Here is an 18,151-nt window from a genome sequence, read left to right as displayed (position 1 = left end):
TACTGAAGTTGCATGATCAGCCATGATCATATTGAATGGTGGTGCAGGCTCGAAGGGCTGAATGGCCTACTCCTGCACCTATTTTCTATGTTTCTATGACTAGAAAGTGAGCCTAACCTATTCCACATATCTTACTGGATAAATTATAAGTAGCATCTGTAGCAACGGATCAACTGTCCACCCCTTGGCCAGACATGTGTAACATCAAGGGTTCAAATGCCATGGAAGAAAGGTACATACAAAATATAGAGGATGGAAGGAATATAGAATATTGTGATTTTGTTTCTTTAGGTGTTGACAGTTTTAATCAAAATTTTCAGTTGATGTTTAGTTTCAGGTTGTTGCAAATGCTCTGGTTATTAATTGCATACATGAGGAATAATATTCATCTTAAAAACATTGCTGAATCACAATATATGTCGAGGCATTCCTTATTGATGCTGATAAAACTAAGTCACGTTTAACAAATTTGCTGGAATTCTTTGAGAGTGTAATGAACAGGGTGGATAAAGGGGAACCAGTGGATGTGGTGTATTTGGACTTCCAGAAGGCATTTGACAAGGTGCCATACAAAAGGGTACAAGATAAAAGTTCACGGGGTTGGGGGTAATATATTAGCAGGGATAGAAGATTGGCTGACAAACAGAAAGTCAGGATAAATGGTTAATTCTCTGGTTGGCAATCAGTAACGAGTGGGGTACTGCAGGGATCAGTGCTGGGACCGCAACTATTTACAATCTATATTAATGACTTGGAAGAGGGGACTGAGTGTAACGTAGCCAAGTTTGCTGACGATACAAAGATGGGAGGAAGGGCAATGTGTGAGGAGGACATAAAGAGGCTGCAGGAGGTCAGACAGGCTAAGTGAGTGGGCAAGAATTTGGCAGATGGAGTATAATGTCGGAGGGTGTGAGGACATGCACTTTGGCAGAAAAAAATCAAAGAGCAAGTTATTATTTAAATGGAGAAAGATTACAAAGTGCTGCAGTACAGCGGGACCTGGGGGTACTTGTGCATGAAACACAAAAAGATAATATTGCAAAAGGGATGGAGTATAAAAGCAGGGAAGTCTTGTTACAGCTCTACAAGGTATTGGTGAAGCCACACCTGGAATACTGCGTGCAGTTTTGGTTTCCATATTTACGAAAGGATATATTTGCTTTGGAGGCAGTTCAGAGAAGGTTCACTAGGTTGATCATGGGGACGGTCCGTGGGAGCTAGGAAGACTTCACCACTCCACAGGCTGCTGCTCCCCGAGGTGCTGCCGTGCCCCGGGTCCCCAGAGAGCAGCGCCGACCGAGCTGGAGCTGCAGCCTCAATCTACTCACAGGCAAGCCCCAGCTCCGGACCTCACACAGAGATCCTGAAGCCTCAGCCCCCACAGGCAAGCAGCCCTGCAGAGAGGGGCCTAGTGGGCAGGGGGGGGGAGGGGGGGGGTGAGCCAGCGGGGTGCGAGGGATACAGGATGGCCGGCGGATCGGAGGGGCCCACGCAGGAGGGAGAGTCGGGCGGTGGCAGCAGCTGGAGGTCGGCGGCCGCAGGGGAGGCGGCAAGTGCGGCCGCTGGAGAGGCCACGATGGCCGCAGGGGAGGCGGCTACGGTGGCCACCGGAGAAGCGATGACGACGGCCGCAGGAGAGGCGGCAAGTCAGGTGGCGGCGGAGGGCATCTGGAGCGGCGGAGAGCAAGATGGCGGCGGCCTCGGTCCAGAGCATTAAAGATGGCGGCGCCCAAGGAGAAGCCTCATGGAATCCTCCTGCATCAAAGATGGCGCCTTAAAAAGGAAATGCATCCGGGAGTCTTAAAAGGGCCTTACCATGTGGTGGTCCCCACAAAGGACTTCTGTAAGGCAGAGCGAGTCTAAAATGAGCTATGTTAATGTGAGATGGCGAATTTATAATAAGAATTAATTTTTTAATGCTGAATGGCCACTGTATTTGTGTAAAATAATGGATATGAAGTACAATGAATGATAAGGGCTAACAAGGAAATCAGGGATCTGTTACCAATCAATAACTAGTTAATGTACCAGATAACATGTACCATACTAACGCACTGTCTATGCCTACCTGCCTTCCGTTGGACAAGTGTGATGTTATGCATTGATGTGTGTATCGTTGTCCTGCGTCCTGGTGGGGGGGGGGGGGGAGAGAGGGGGGGAAGTGTGATGTTATGTATTGATGTGTGTATCGTCCTGGTACCTTAAATGTAATGTAAGCACAATGCTACACCACAGAGGGCGCTGTGGTGGGAAACCTGGAAGTACCTGCAACAGGCACTATAAAAGGCTGACCACCACACCTGAAGGGCACTCTGGAGCTGAACAATAAAGGACAAAGGTCACAGCAGTTAGATTTACACCAGACCATGTGAAGTCAGTGATTTGTGTGCTACATACACCACAGATGAGGGGGTTGACTTATGAGGAAAGTTTGAGTAGGTTGGGCCTCTACTTATTGGAATTCAGAAGACTGAGAGGTGACCTTATAGAAACGTATAAGATTATGAGGGGGCTTGGCAAGGTGGATGTTTCCACTGGTGGGGGAGACTAGAACTAGAAGGCATGATCTTAGAATAAGGGGTCGCTCATTTAGAACGGAGATGAGGAGAAATTTCTTCTCTCAGAGGGTTGTGAATCTGTGGAAGCTGGGATATTAAATAAATTTAAGACCAAAAAGACAGTTTCTTGAGCGATGGAGGCGATGAGGGGTTATAGGGAGCGGGCGGGAAGTGGAGCTGAGTCCATGATCAGATCAGCCATGATCTTATTGTATGGTGGAGCATGCTCAAGGGGCCTTATGGCCTACTGCTGCTTCTATTTCTTATGTTCTTATGTAAACTCCTTAATGGTACTTAAATGGGTGCAGGTTCAGCAGTGTGAAAACCAAATCAGCACTTCCTCTCTGTGGATATGAATAAGGACAGCTAATAGATGCCTATGTATGTGATATCACACAAGTGGTTCAGCTACTTAACATACAAGTAATTATGCAATCAACTGAAGTGCTGAGAAATGTCAATGCAGATTATATGTAAGTCTTTCTTTACTCAATATATGTTTCTACATTTACACTCGAGTGTGGGTAGTCCCTTTAGAGGAAGCAGAGGAATGCCTAGCACATTCCAACATGCGATTTTATTTTGGTGACCTTGTGAGATGTTGAACCATACTGCAACTACAATTTCACAAATCACCTATTAAAGAGAGAGTTCTTAACTCCCTCCACCCAGCAAAATGGGAGTTAAAATGGAGGTGGTGGACATACCACCTAGTTCCGGCTCCTCCGTCATTTTCCTGGGGGCACCCGCTGGGAGGCCCAGGCAAGCACCTGTCTGAAGCAGGCAGGAGGGTCATGAATCTGATTGAGTAGATCGGGCCAAAAATCTCTGGAGTTTAGAAGAATGAGAGGCGATCTGATCGAAACATGCAAGATTCTCAGGGAGATTGACAGGGTAGATGCTGAGAGGTTGTTTCCCTCTGGCTGGAGCACCTAGAGCTAGAGGGCATAATCTCAGGATAAGGGGTCAGCCATTTAGGACTGAGATGAGGAGGATTTTCTTCACTCAGAGGCTTGTGAATCTTTGGAATTGTCTTCCCCCAAGGGCTGGGCAAGCAGAGTCATTGAGTATATTCAAGGCTCAGATAGATAGAACTTTGAACTCTGGGGGAATCAAGGAATACGGGGATCTGGCAGGAAGTGGAGTTGAGTTTGAAGATCAGCCACGATCTTATTGAATGGTGGAGTAGGCTTGAAGGGCTGTATGGCCTGCTCCTAATTCTTATGATTTTCTGAATCTATGCAAATTGGGTCCTATGATGTATATAGGATGCCAATGTGATTTTAATGGCAGTAGCGTGCACCTTGGGCCCTTCCCCCTTCCGTCAGTAAGATCTGGCGGTACAACAGAAGAGCTAGAAAAGGCAAATGTTCAAATTATTTTTGTGGGACCAGGAGGAGCAGTGGTGCCCCTCAAGGCTCCACATGAAAAATGTGGGCTGCTGCTGACTAAGGCTCCCCCTCCTCAGGTTTGTAATACCGCCCCCCACCCCCCCACCCCCGGCCATAAACTCCCCTCAGATCTGCCATCCTGCCAGTAAGCTGCAGCGGGACACTGAGGCTTACCGCTTGCCGCTGACATGTTAATGATGCCCAGCCCGGACATAAAGGATGGTATCCAACTAAAAACAAGGGCATACAATGTGGCCAAAACTAGTGGGAGGACAGAAGACTGGGAAGCTTTTCAAAGCCAGCAAAGTATGACTAAAAAAATGATTAAGGAAAGGAAGATAGACTATGAAAGTAAACTATCACAAAATATAAGAACAGATAGCAAGAGTTTCTATAGGTATACAAAAAGGAAAAGAGTGGCTAAAGTAAATGTTGGTCCCTTAGAGGACGAGACCGGGGAATTAGTGATGGGGAACATGGAGATGGCAGAAACTCTGAACAAATATTTTGTATCAGTCTTTACGGTAGAGGACACTAACAATATTGCAACAGTGGATAGTCAAAGGGCTATAGGGGAGGGAGAAACTTAACACAATCACAATCACTAAGGAGATGGTACTCACTAAGATAATGGGACTAAAGGCAGATAAATCCCCTGGACCTGATGGCTTGCATCCTCGGGTCTTAAGAGAAGTAGCGGCAGGGATTGTGGATGCATTGGTTGTAATTTACCAAAATTCCCTGGGTTCTCTGGAGGTCCCAGCAGATTGGAAAACTGCAAATGTAACGCCCCTATTTAAATAAGGAGGCAGACAAAAAGCAGGAAACTATAGACCAGTTAGCCTAACATCTGTGGTTGGGAAAATGTTGGAGTCCATTATAAAAGAAGCAGTAGCATGACATTTGGAAAAGCAAAATTTGGTCAAGCAGAGTCAGCATGGATTTATGAAGGGGAAGTCATGTTTGATAAATTTGCTGGAGCTCTGAGGATGTAACGAACAGGGTGGATAAAGGGGAACCAGTGGATGTGGTGTATTTGGACTTCCAGAGGACATTTGCCAATGTGCCACATAAAAGGTTATTGCACAAGATAAAAGTTCACGGGGCTGGGGGTAATATATTATCATGGATAGAGGATTAGCTAACTAACAGAAAACAGAGAGTCGGGATAAATGGTTCATTCTCTGGTTGGCAACCAGTAACTAGTGGGGTGCCGCAGGGATCAGTGCTGGGACCCCAACTATTTATAATCTATATTAACGACTTGGAAGAAGGGACTGAGTGTAATGTAGCCAAGTTTGCAAATTATACAAAGCTAGGAGGAAAAGCAATGAGTGAGGTGGACACAAAAAATCCACAAAAGGTCATAGACTGGCTAAGTGAGTGGGCAAAAATTTGGCAAATGGAGTATAATGTTGGAAAGTGTGAGGTCATGCACTTTGGCAGAAAAAATCAAAGAGCAAGTTATTATTTAAATGGAGAAAGATTGCAAAGTGCTGCAATACAGCAGGACCTGGGGGTACTTGTGCATGAAACACAAAAGGATAGTATGCTGGTACACCAAGTGATCAGGAAGGCCAATGGTATCTTCACCTTTATTGCAAAGGGGATGGAGTATAAAAGCAGGGAAGTCTTGCTACAGCTATATAAAGTATTGGTGAGGCTACACCTGGAATACTGCATGCAGTTTTGGTTTCCATATTTACGAAAGGATATACTTGCTGTGGAGGCAGTTCAGAGAAGGTACACTAGGTTGATTCCGAGGATGAGGGGGTTGACTTATGAGGAAAGGTTGAGTAGGTTGGACCTCTACTCATTGGAATTCAGAAGAATGAGAGGTGATCTTATCGAAACATATAAAATTATGAGGAGGCTAGACAAGGTGGATGGAGAGAGGATGTTTCCACTGATGGGGGGAGACTAGAACTAGAGAGCATGGTCTTAGAATAAGGGGTCGCCCATTTAAAACAGAGATGAGGAGAAATTTCTTCTCTCAGAGGGTTGTAAATCTGTGGAAGTCGCTGCCTCAGAGAGCTGTGGAAGCTGGGATATTGAATAAATTTAAGACAGAGATAGACAGTTTCTTAAACAATAAGGGAATAAGGGGTTATGGGGAGCAGGCGGGGAAGTTGAGCTGAGTCCATGATCAGATCAGCCATGATCTTATTGAATGGCAGAGCAGGCTCGAGGGGCCATATGGCCTACTCCTGTTCCTATTTCTTATGTTCTTATCCTGCCTCAAAAATCGAGCATCTGGCCCGTTCCATCCACCGTCCCATAACCAGATAATTAGAATCCAGCCTTCAGAGTATATTATGAAACTGAAAAATCATCCATCCTTTCTTCTCCAATGTAGCAGTTTTCAGTGTTAGCTGATAAAATGCAGCATCCCCACCGACACCTGGGAGTCCTTGGCCAAAGACCGCCCTAAGTGGAGGAAGTGCATCCGGGCGGGCGCTGAGCACCTCGAGTCTCGTCACCGAGAGCATGTAGAAACCAAGCACAGCCAGCGGAAAGAGCGTGCGGCAAACCTGTCCCACCCTCCCTTACCCTCAACGACTATCTGTCCCTCTTGTGACAGGGACTGTGGTTCTCGTATTGGACTGTTCAGCCATCTAAGAACTCATTTCTGGAGTGGAAGCAAGTCTTCCTCGATTCCAAGGGACTGCCTATGATGATGAAAGTGAATTTACTGACTCTGTCGTGATTCTATAGATGCATTTATGGGCACGCTAAATAAATACCTGAAAGAGACAGGAATAGAAGGATATGTTGATAGCCTAAGATGAAGCAAGGTGGGAGGAGGCTCGTGTGCAGCATAAATGGTGGCATAGACCAGTTGGGCCAAATGGCCTGTTTCTGTGCTGTAAAATACGATGTAATGCTAGATTCTCAATTGCAGCATCAAAATCGTTTAAAAATGACTTTTGAATTTTACACCACCATCAAAGGACACCTTGCTTGGCCAATTAACTCTGATGGTGCAAGTTCTACCAGGCTGTGTGCTTGAGTCAGTTTCATTAGACACCTTCTGCTTTCAACTCTCTTTACGATCATCCTTTTAGTCCCATTGTATTATACTTGTGGTGAGAATGAAATGAAATCAAAACCAATGCCTTCATATATGATTTTTAACATCCCAAAGAATTCTCCTTTACATTTACCCAATAGTACAAAGATAATTGTGTTTAGTTGTTTTACTTCAAAAGCATTCTATAAAACAAGCAGACACTTTATTGTCCTCCACTAAACACTTCCATCTCCACCACAGCATGTGCCATCATGATGTCATTATGCTGCAGAATACCAGGCTCGTTCTAATAGGATTTGTTATATCTAGCAGCTTTACCCACATGAATGAATGAGAGCCACAGTGTTGAAGATCGAGAATATTGTTTCCTGCCATTGGAGAATCAATTTAAGGTGAGGACACTTACTTTGCATTTTTCCTCAGTTAAAGATGCGTCAGTGCTCAGTTTATGCTGCGAATGAGCACAGCTATACAGTGAAGTTATAGCATCCACAACACTTTACTCCAGTTCCACTGTCTGATGTGTGCAGTCATCAGCGGCAAAATGTAAACCAGATAAGAACAAACATAGAATAAATAGCAGCTTGAGGTAATAATGAAATTTTAATGTGTAATACTCGCAAAACTTCATCTTTTGTTTCCTATTCCCATTAGTCAGACTGAGAGCCTCATCGCCATAAATTCTTTACCATTCTACTGCTTTTATGCAAAAACCTTTCACCATTTCAAAACCTTTGGTCTCTTTCATTGGAGATGTGGCAAAGACTTCTAGGATTTCTTTAACTTTGTCAACTGTGCAAAAGTGAGACACAGGAAAGTCCAATCTACTTAGTCCTAAGTTAGCCTTTTTCATGCTCTTCCCAAACCTGTGATACAGTATTCATAATTTTGTAAATCTGGATTGTGGAACTGTTAAGAGTATAAGTGAAACTAGTTTGAGTAACCCAAATGTGAGTTCACTATTAATAGGCAATAAATTGGCTGTCTCTCTGAAGGTGCATTTATACTCTCACGTTAACATTGCTGTGATGTTAAAGTTGAAATGTAAACACAGGGCCAAATCAGTATCCGATTCGTCAGGATACTTGGGACCTGGAATTGATCCCCACCCCACTCGCCAGCCAGTAGTTGATGGGCTCACACCTGAAGCACATGACCCTTTCCGTAGTGAAAACAAGGTCTTGTGCAGCTTTGATTTCCCAGCTCAAATTTCTGCCTGCATGCAACAATGGGACATTTTAATGGCATAGCATCATAACATAAATTGATGTTTAAGCTCCTTCCGCTCAATGCTGTAGTTTGTTTTCCAAATGATTCTTTGCTGAGTTAGTACAGAATGATCGACCCGCAGAACTAAAATAAATGAATCCAGTGTTGTACTTTTTTTCCACTGGGGTTTTATCCACCAGCTCTGCGATTACTGACCAAAGTGTTGACATTACTTTAGTGTTCATATACCTCCTACTTTATTAGTTCAGATTGGGAGTTAAGTTGGGCTGTCAGAAAAAGAGAGGCTTATATTTACAAAGCGCCTTTCACAACCTCAGGATATCGCAAAGCATTGTAAAGCCAGTGAAGTACTTTTGAAATGTCATCAACTGTTGTAATGTAGGAAACGCAGCATCAATTTGTACACAGCAAGGTCCCAAAACAGGAATAAGGTAATGACCAGTTAATCTGTTTTTAGGTGTTGGTTGAGGGATAAATATTGGCCAGCACACTGGGGCTGAGCTCCCCGCTCTTCTTCAAAATACTGCCGTGGGATCTTTTACGTCCACTCGAGTCCAGACAGGGCCTCGGATTAATGTTTTGTGTAAATTAGTTCCTGAACCATACTAAACTAGAAAGGGATTTGCTCTGTAACTTTAGTTACTGTAATTGCATCCCGAGAAAGAGGGATTGCAAGAATGGACAGTGTAGGAAATTAGAACATTTACACTTGTGCAGTAGGGGTTCTTTCCGAGTTGGGATCAGATGCATTATTGTAGCAGGATAGAAAGAATCTTATTTTGCATAAATCTGGGCTATACCTGATCTGGGATTGCTTTATCCTGATCTTTATCCAGCACTGCCCTCACCTTGATGGGAACACAATAAAGTAAATCTGTGCCCAATGAATAAAAATTCTCTGAATGCAAGTTGCTTCTTAACCAAAAACACTATCGTTATGCTAAGTTACATTTTTGTCAATAACTCTCAGTGCAACTCAAATACAAAAGCAAACTACTGCAGGTGCTGGAATCTGAAATAAAAACAGAAAATGTTGAAAAACTCGAGTGTTTACTTAACTACAAGTTTGGCAGGTGTATAACCCGTATCCTATTAAGATTAGACATGAGAAAATACATTCTCTTTTCAACAAGTGGGATTGAGCACACAATCTATTACTGTGCAAGGATAATTGATCACAATAACCAATCATGCACTGGAACCCCCGAGTTGATAACTGTTCAGTTCTTTGGAGTGCAGCAATGCTGTTGTATCTCCTTCACTCTGTTCCACTGTTTTAAAAGCAATTGCAGGTCGATTCTAATCCAGAATCCAGACATTCCACATGGGAGCATCAGTTAAAATCATTAGGTCCAGGAAGAACAGCTGAGAATAAGTGGAATCTTCCCAGAAGTCTTCCTCGATAACTTGAGTGGAATAATTATAAGCAGGGCTACTTTGCAATGACTGGATAAATCAAATTCCCTTTTAGTTACACAGATTCTGGGATTCTTAAGTGATGTTTTGGGGTAGCATTCCACAATATCATCTGTTGATTTATAGTGATTGAATAAATCAAATTCTGTTTTTATTATATGGGATTCCAAAATTTTAACCAGTGTTTTGGGGATTGCATTCTACAAGTCTGTGCATTATTCCATGAAAACTGCAAACCGGTGGCCTTGATTATTAGTAAAAGAGATTTACTGTAGCTTTGTTGTAAAGCTGTTTTGAGAAATAATTATATATTTAAACCGAACAACCTTTACTCATATTATTTGAAGCCATTGTTTTCAAAGAGATAAGAAAAGAATTACACATGTTCTGACTCAGATATGGTTCCTTTGTAACAATTTAGTTTATTTCTGCTTTTCAGATATGCCTGATACTAGATCTCTTTCTAACTAGTATAAATAAACTTTAGGGGATCGAAATTGGGTTTTTTACGCCGCTCGTTACCGCCGGTGGTAGGCGGCAAAGGCCTAACGTAAGCAGAGAAATTCAATTGGGTCTTTGGTAGAGGCGCCAAGAGGCAAAGCTGTGCCATCCAACGCCACCCACGTGGTGACATCATCCAGCATGCAACGCCCCCTTGGCATCACTATCGCGATATTTGATTTCAAAGGCGGCCTTACCGGAAGGCGCTCTTTCAGCCTGAAAAAAGTGGTGAAAACATAGCGGATCTCGGACACAAACGCCCAGAGAGCAAGTTGAGCTTTTTTCTTTATTTCTGCATTTTTCCTTTAGTTGTCACAGTGGGGAAGTGTGTGTGGGTCGGTGAAGTTGTAGTTTTTCTTTTTCTTCACCTAGCTTGCCGGCAGCCTCCCGTTGCGAAATTGAGTAGGCCTCCTGAGCTCCCGCTCATTTGGCACCCGAGGACGAGTGTGCAAAACCTTTTAGTGCTGCTCTCTCATCTTTGGGCATTAAAAACTCAATTTGGCAGTTTGAGGCTGCACCTAACGCCTGGTGCTAAAATCAGCAGTCGGGGGGTGACACCTCCTCAAAAGTGGCCATGACCAATTTCAACCCCTAGATCTTCAAGCAGCTTCACAGAAATGGATCTGACAGTGCATATAATGTGCTGTTCTCTGTCTTTTATCAGCCTTGCTCATGATTACCATACCACCTCCTAATACATATGTGCTTCTTGATTAGTAATGACACTCTAAAAAGGAAATTATTTTTTGTGCTGGTTTATAATTTCTTAAATGGATTTTTTCTGTTGTAATTTCAATAACTCAAACGATTGCTTAAGAAGAATTTGGGGTTTAAAAAAAATTGCATTAAAAAATTGAGTTTTTAGTTATAAACATCACGCCAACTATTTTTAAACAGATGTTAGGAATAATTTCTAGTTTAGTGAGAAGTGAGGCTTATGTGAGATGCATGGCCTTTTTCTAGTATATTTTGGCGGTGGAGTATAACTACTGTCAAGAATTTACAATGTACTAAACTGTTTCTTCACCCATGAAAGTCACTCATTGCACACAATAGCAATAGCACTCCGGATATGCAACAGATGATTCAGTATTTCAAGATTTGCTCATCTTGCATTCAATTGGGCAATTTTAAAAGGAAATGATGTACTGGCTTTGATATTTATTTGCATTAAATATGAAAAAAAAGTGTTGTAATTGTTTTAGCATGCCTTCACCAGTGTCTGGGAAGCCAGAAAGGAAACAGTGTTACAAACAGAAGAGAAACAGAGAAAAGTAACAAGACTTTCTAATCATATCAGCAAATTTACTGCATGTAAAACCAGAGCTGACAGGAATATTGATAAAACACCCATCTGGCTTCAGATAGGTGGCTGACATACTTGACTCAAAACACCAAGTTACTGCCAAAGTGTCTGTTCCAGGAAAAATGCAATAAATCATGTAATGCAAGTTTCCAAAAAACCTGTTGTTTGAGAACAGAAAATTGTAATAACACATTATAATTCCCCAACCAGTTCCTATACTGTACATGTCATTAGATCAGACAGACAGTTTGCACTGTATCATATACTGGATATTGTTAACATGTTAACATCTCCAGATTTCAACTTTAAGTCTAAAATTAAATCAACTAAATATGTCATCACATTTAATTACAAAGAAATCTTCAGGAAACATTCTGACGTGTTCTTCGTCATTACAATGCAACATCTTAGAAATATTACCCCTTTGTGCTACAGGGGTATTGGTTAACAATTTTAATTACTACATATTAACAAACAGCACAGGGAATACAGCTTAAAAGGTATTTGCAAATGACTAAAGTTATCTTGCTCTACACAATGCAAATGTGTTCACAATGGGTTGACCTGCTAATGATTGCTCATTAGTAGAATTCAAAAGCCTACGTTTTAATCTGTTCTATGTTAAGCTCAGTCCTAAACACTGGAAATTCATTTGGTGCAGTGTTAGATGCTGATAAACATCGCAACTCATAATTCCAGTTTAAAGTTAGCGCTGATGCAATTTCATTCAAATCAGACTGCTGCGCTGTCTAATCTGAACTGTCATTCTATGCTGGCCACATTCTTAACTGCAGCATGCAATCATGCAGACAGCTTAATATTGCCCAATGTATGTCCTGAACCAAATGCTTGAGTGATCTAATTCATTTCATAAATACTAATCTGAAATCCATGCCACACATGACAGAGCAAAGAAAAATCATTAAAGATAAAAATTAAGAGTTGAAGAGGTTGAAGAATCACTATTAGTTTACTTTACTTATTTACAAGGTCTCTCCAAACTGTCCCCAAATAATCTTTCTCAATGTAACTTAATGAATAGTTAGTTTTGGGGGAGGAAGGTGTAAAATTTTTAACAAGAGTTGCAAATAAAGCACTGTTCAAGATGTGTAATTGTTGCACCTTCAGTTATATTATTATGTTTTGGTTATATTCAAAAACTGAATTTATAAATTTATTTGATGGGAGTTAAATTTAGCTCCTAGATTTGATAGGTTGGAACTTCCAGCAGAATCTGGATTCAGAAATCAAGGATAGTTTTTTTAACTCTGGCATGAATACATATATAATTCGGTATTTAATTGTCTTGTATATGAGAGTTACAGGAGCTATAGTTTATGAGCGACAGCGGTTAGTTTTCAAGCAGCTATGTATCACAAACATTGTTCACAGCATTATGTAAATGTACAGACTTGAACATATAGTGGGAAGAATTGGGTTGTTTTCCACTCAAGAGATGGGGCACACGATCGATTAATATACAAGACTTGCACGCTTAATCCACAAACTGAGAGACCAGTAATTCTTATAAGAGAGAGGATACTGGATGACTATCAGGAAAATACAATTGAGGGCTTCAGATTACATCACAATGAGAATAAAGCCTGGGCAATTTATCAGTGCCAGTATACTACCACTTTTATATTGATACAAAGGGTTTCTGATCAATGTGAAAGCAGCAGTGTATGTGCAACTCTCAACAGCCAGGTTCCAATCTGACTCGGGAACACTGAAAATCCAAGAAACAAGACAAGGGCATCTGACATTGGTTGGGCTACGCACCAGATGTAACATAACTTCAATCCTGTAAAAATACATTACATCCATTGAGTCACCTGGGAATGTTTCAAATTTTGCCACTGCCATCTGCTCTCTCGTGACATTAAATACAATTAGCTACCTGGAGAACAAAGCTCTGAGCATGTGCACAATGGTATTCTTGATGTGTATCACCATGAACTCATGAAGAACAACATGGTATGTATATTCTAAGATGCACAGCATGCAAAAGTGAAAGACAAATGATCATGTGATACGTAGCAGACCAAGAATTTCATTGTGATTCAATGAATGCAAAGCTGCTTTGTCACTCTCAATGTGAGGCATAGTAAGATGCAGCCGTCAGCATAACTTGAATATGCTAGATGCGCGCTACATTATAGAAGTACTCGCCTGAATATAATGGCACTTTATTCCAGAAGAGCAGAGGAGTTCTCCCAGTGTTCTGCACAATATTGCTCCCTTAACCAACACCTGAAACTGATAATCTTGTCATTTAAATTCATGCCATTTGTGGGGCCTTGCTGTGTGCAAATTGGCTGCCGCATTTCCTATATTACAACAGTGACAACATTTTAAAAGTCCTTCATTGGCTGTAAAGTACTTTGGGACATGGAGGTTGTGAAAAGCATTATATAAATACAAATACTTTCTTTATGCCCATCTTCTGAACCCTGAACCCACATTACTGTCCTAAATGCATTGAGAACCACGTAGTATTTATTTACTTATATGTTGTAAATAGTATTTATTTTTATATAAAAATAACTTTGGTACAAAGACAGTGACGAATTGCTTTGACATTAATAACAGACAGTTGTGCTATGTGATCCAAGAGGTTACTCTTATGTAGGAGACCTCGTAGATAATCATTTGGAATAATATTAAAAGATTATTTAACCAGTGAATCAAGATAAAATTCTTGCAATGCTACACATCACATGATCATTTATCGCTTTCACTTTTGCAGGCTAGAACAATAATTGGTAACAGCCATGAAAAACACCATAGCAATGAAACATGGGTGAAAGAATCCAGTACATATTACAATCACTCTCCCTGGTAAACTAGTCTGTGAGCTGGAAGTACAGTTGATTGCCATACAATATGCCAATTATAACAGTATATTGCACACCCAAGTCATCAATTTGAGAACAGACTTGTTCTTACTTGAAGTAATTCTAACTTATCATATTCACTTTCTAATGTTTGGAGAGGTCTGTTAAATGCCACCTTGACAACAGTCTACTTTCAAATTATTGAAATAGCTTTCACAATTTGAAGGAATAGTCTGGGGAGGAAGCCCACTTTCCCTTGATTACTGGTTGAAAAATACAATTCAAAAATATATAATTAAAAATTAAACCTTCCCCCATCCCCCTAAAAAAAAACTCATTACGAGGTGCCTGTACCCTGATCTGAGCTGTCATCGCTATATAACTTGTGAGAATAGGTACAGAAAACAAATCATTCAACATTCAGTCCAAGCTTCCAGCCCCCTGCTTTCCCTGCTGCTCATTCAAAGCAACATTCAGCAGGAGGGACTGACAGCAAGGGCTAAGTGACAAAACATAGGTCCTGAAATGGCTCCATGGGATGCCGGCATACAAACTCTCCGCTATTCCTTTGAAATTCTTTTCTCTGTTATTTTAGTGGAGCCGTTAACGCATTTATTTTAAATGAGTTAATTTATTTTAAGTGGGTTACTTTATTCTAAATGCGTTAACGCCGCCATTAAAATAGCAGAGCTTTCAGATGAACGTTAAGCTGATACATTAGAGTCCCACGGGGTAATTGCGGGGCCCATATTTCTGCACCTTGTCTCCAAAATGCTGAAAAGTTGGCAAAGGGCCAGCCACTCTCCTGGTGTATTAGGTTTATCCCCCGCGTACTCTTATTTTAATTAGACACGAAGATGTATTTTTCAGACCAGCAGTGCTGGGTGAGACCATTATCTGGGGTTAGTCTTAAAACGCACGTGCTTAATGTTGTATCTGTGAAGGATAGGCCAACATCAGGGAGAATCTCCTGACTTGGCATTTCTGTTCTTCAAATTTGCTCTTAGGACCCCAGTGCAGATCTAACGGGTCTCACTACTTTTAAGAAAACATCCCGTATTTCTAGATGTCTAACGGCGCGCAACAGATAAATATTGTCAATGTCAACATATTTCCAATCACTCAGGATGCCCCGCTGTCCCACTGCCCCACACACAAGAATCTCAATAGTCTTTTCTTGGCAAGAAGGAAGGCAGAGATACACTTTATTATTGAATGTGACAAAATGAACCTGTCAAAGCCGATGTACTTTCAATGAAACTCATTGATAATGAAAAAAGGGTTGAAACCTTCCCCTCAGTATCTCACTGTAAATAAAGCAGACACGCTTCAGTAAGAAGCAGTTTGCATCGCTCGCTGTTGGCAGTGGACTCACTTTTGTCAGCTCCAAGCCAAGTGATTTTTTTCCCCCTGACGGACCTCCTAAAAGCTGAGCCGAAACACAGGGGAGCAAAAAAAAAAGTGTCAAATAAATATCGGCTTTTAATAGAACATTTCAATTCTTGCAACACCCAGCTCATTCTTAAACCCTCGGAATAATCTGAACTGATCAAGTCAATGTACCGTCAATTCAAGGAAGGTTTAATTTAAATAGAGCATGAAAACCCCAGACACTGAAGTTTATCCACGCGTGATTGTTCTCATATATTCCAATTATTCAGCCACTAAATGGTAATCAGATTAAGTCACCGGAAACTGAATTAAACTCAAGATTCACGATAGCGGGGACGCTTTTCATCAATGTGTAACAATACTGAGCTTTAAAACACTGCGGTTTTCACTAAAGCAACACCAGCTAAACTGTTAAGATTTTACAGAAGGCTTCACAGTCTCTCAGACAACACAGCTGACACCTTTTTACCTCGCGATCGGAGGTGCTATGCAATTAAATATATATATTTAAAGAGGAATTACTTTTCTTTTAAAACAGTAAACCAATGTTGACACGCAGACGGATTTCAGCTACCATAGCACATTAAAACATCTCCTTGTGACCTGAGAGCTAAAAAAATATATATGCTGCCATAAGGTGGGCGGATTTTGCTGGGACTCAGTGCAATTTGATTTGTAACCGAGTGAGATGGATGGACGGTCTTTATCGACCCCCAATTGGAGCACAGGATTTGTAGCTCCGCTGAAACGACATCTGCAGGCGCTGGTGACACCACTGAGAGTTTTAAGCCGCAAACAAGATTGCCTTTTCCCAACCCTCTGCCCCCCTCGCAGGGGACACCGCATCCCTCACTTGGTCCACAGGCTGAAATAATCATCGAGCGAATTGCCTGGCCAAAAAGCTGCCAGCAGTTTGAAGTGATCAATCAGGAAGTAGGGAGAAGAGAACAATACCTACCTGTCATCGTAACAGAAATCAGCGCTCAGTGTGTTCAGATACAGGGCAATAGCAACCGCGCTGCTCACAAATTCAGAAATCATGTCTACTACAGTATCGCATCGACTCCTCTCGTCACCTCGCTGGGATGGCTCCACATCCTCGGGCTGGTTGGTTTTCCTTTGCCCCCTTTTGAGTCTCTTAAACCCGCAGCAGAGACTGCAAGGTGCTGCCGATCGGCCCGGGACGCAGACTCGATGTGCAATCGGCCGGCTACATTGAGGAATCCGCTTTATATACACATGCATGTATAAAGGCTGCAGACAGTGAGTGAGCGAGCGTGTGTGTGTTTCTGCTTGCAAAAGAGCGGAGCCGCGTGTAGGGACTCCCGGCGGGCAGCAAGGCGCATGCGTACGGCCACGCCCCCTCCTGCCCCTCCCCCAGGAGCTGGTCAGTTTCAGGGCTCGGCGTCGCCGCTCTCGGTAGCTGTCAGTCAGCACGCTGCACCTGCAGCCACAGCACAGCGGCACCGCCCCCTGTGTGCATTCACATAGCACCCTCCCTCCTCTGTGCAATTGCACCGATGGCCCCGGCCACATTGCACAGTCTGCAGCTCAGTCCGGCCAAAGGTGCCCCGAGTTTTGGTTTAATGTTGTCTGCATTGAATGCAGCAAAGGGGTGAAATTCATATCTATATTGCAAGGAGTGAAATTCAGTGTTTCAATTTGAAAGAGTAAAGACGGGCACACTTTTCTCCGGCGGCCCATTACTTGCGATTGATGAATTATGGACGGAGCTGTTCACGCCAACATCAGTTACTTTGAATAACGCGGCTTCGCACGTCGAGTGCTATTTCTACAACACACACTGTGAACATTATATGGGGAAAATATCATAATTCATTGCATAACTTAGCCCGATTTTTAAAAAAATGTATCGACAAGTAGTTTATGGACATACTCCGAACATACTCGGGAATAGTAAGATTAAAAGTGGGTAGTTTCAGTGTTAATGTTGTAATAGAGTATTTGAGGTTTTCTGCAAATAACGTCATGGGCTGAGTTGCACAAGGGTTTGTTGGAACTATAGAGTGAAGCTTTCCTCCATACAGCGAAATCACAAACCAGTTCCATACAAACATATTTACAATTCCGCTAGGAGAAATCTTCAGCATTTTGCGGAAGTACGTATTGGCACCAACATTTAAGGAACTGTAATAGGTTATGTAAACACAAAGCAATTTATAATTGCGCACTCTAAATCCAAAAACCCTACAATGTCCCCTGATATGCCAATGTGCTTACATATTCTGCAGATTGTGTATAGGTTTAGGTGATACTTTTTTCGCAAAAAAATTACACTTATTTTTATATCTTTCACTAAGATTCCTGACTTAATCCCAAACGATAGGAGTTAACTCGTTCCTTTTCTGTGCGGATTGTTGTACTTAATATTGAGGCACAGTAATGCAATAAAGTCGGGAAACATTTGCATGCGGGCAGATTCTCGGTGACATTTGATTGTATGTTGCCAGGGGTGTCTATACACGGAC

The 18,151-nt window shown here is 42.0% G+C and overlaps 1 protein-coding gene across 2 annotated transcripts in view; it reads right to left on the bottom strand.

The window, feature by feature from the left end:
* Positions 1 to 16,912, bottom strand: part of LOC139281413 (protein O-mannosyl-transferase TMTC2-like) — a 156,432-nt gene extending 139,520 nt beyond the window's left edge. For both annotated transcript variants that reach the window (XM_070901573.1, XM_070901574.1), the window contains exon 1: positions 16,621 to 16,912. In XM_070901573.1, coding sequence (XP_070757674.1) covers positions 16,621 to 16,907 — 287 coding nt within the window. In that variant the 5' untranslated portion in view covers positions 16,908 to 16,912. The remainder of the gene's footprint in view (positions 1 to 16,620) is intronic.
* Between the last annotated feature and the right edge of the window lie 1,239 nt (positions 16,913 to 18,151).

Source organism: Pristiophorus japonicus, chromosome 15, assembly GCF_044704955.1.
Source record: "Pristiophorus japonicus isolate sPriJap1 chromosome 15, sPriJap1.hap1, whole genome shotgun sequence".
Lineage (NCBI taxonomy): Eukaryota > Metazoa > Chordata > Chondrichthyes > Pristiophoridae > Pristiophorus > Pristiophorus japonicus.
Note: the sequence above shows the minus strand (reverse complement) of the source record. Positions and strands in the feature narration are given on the sequence as shown.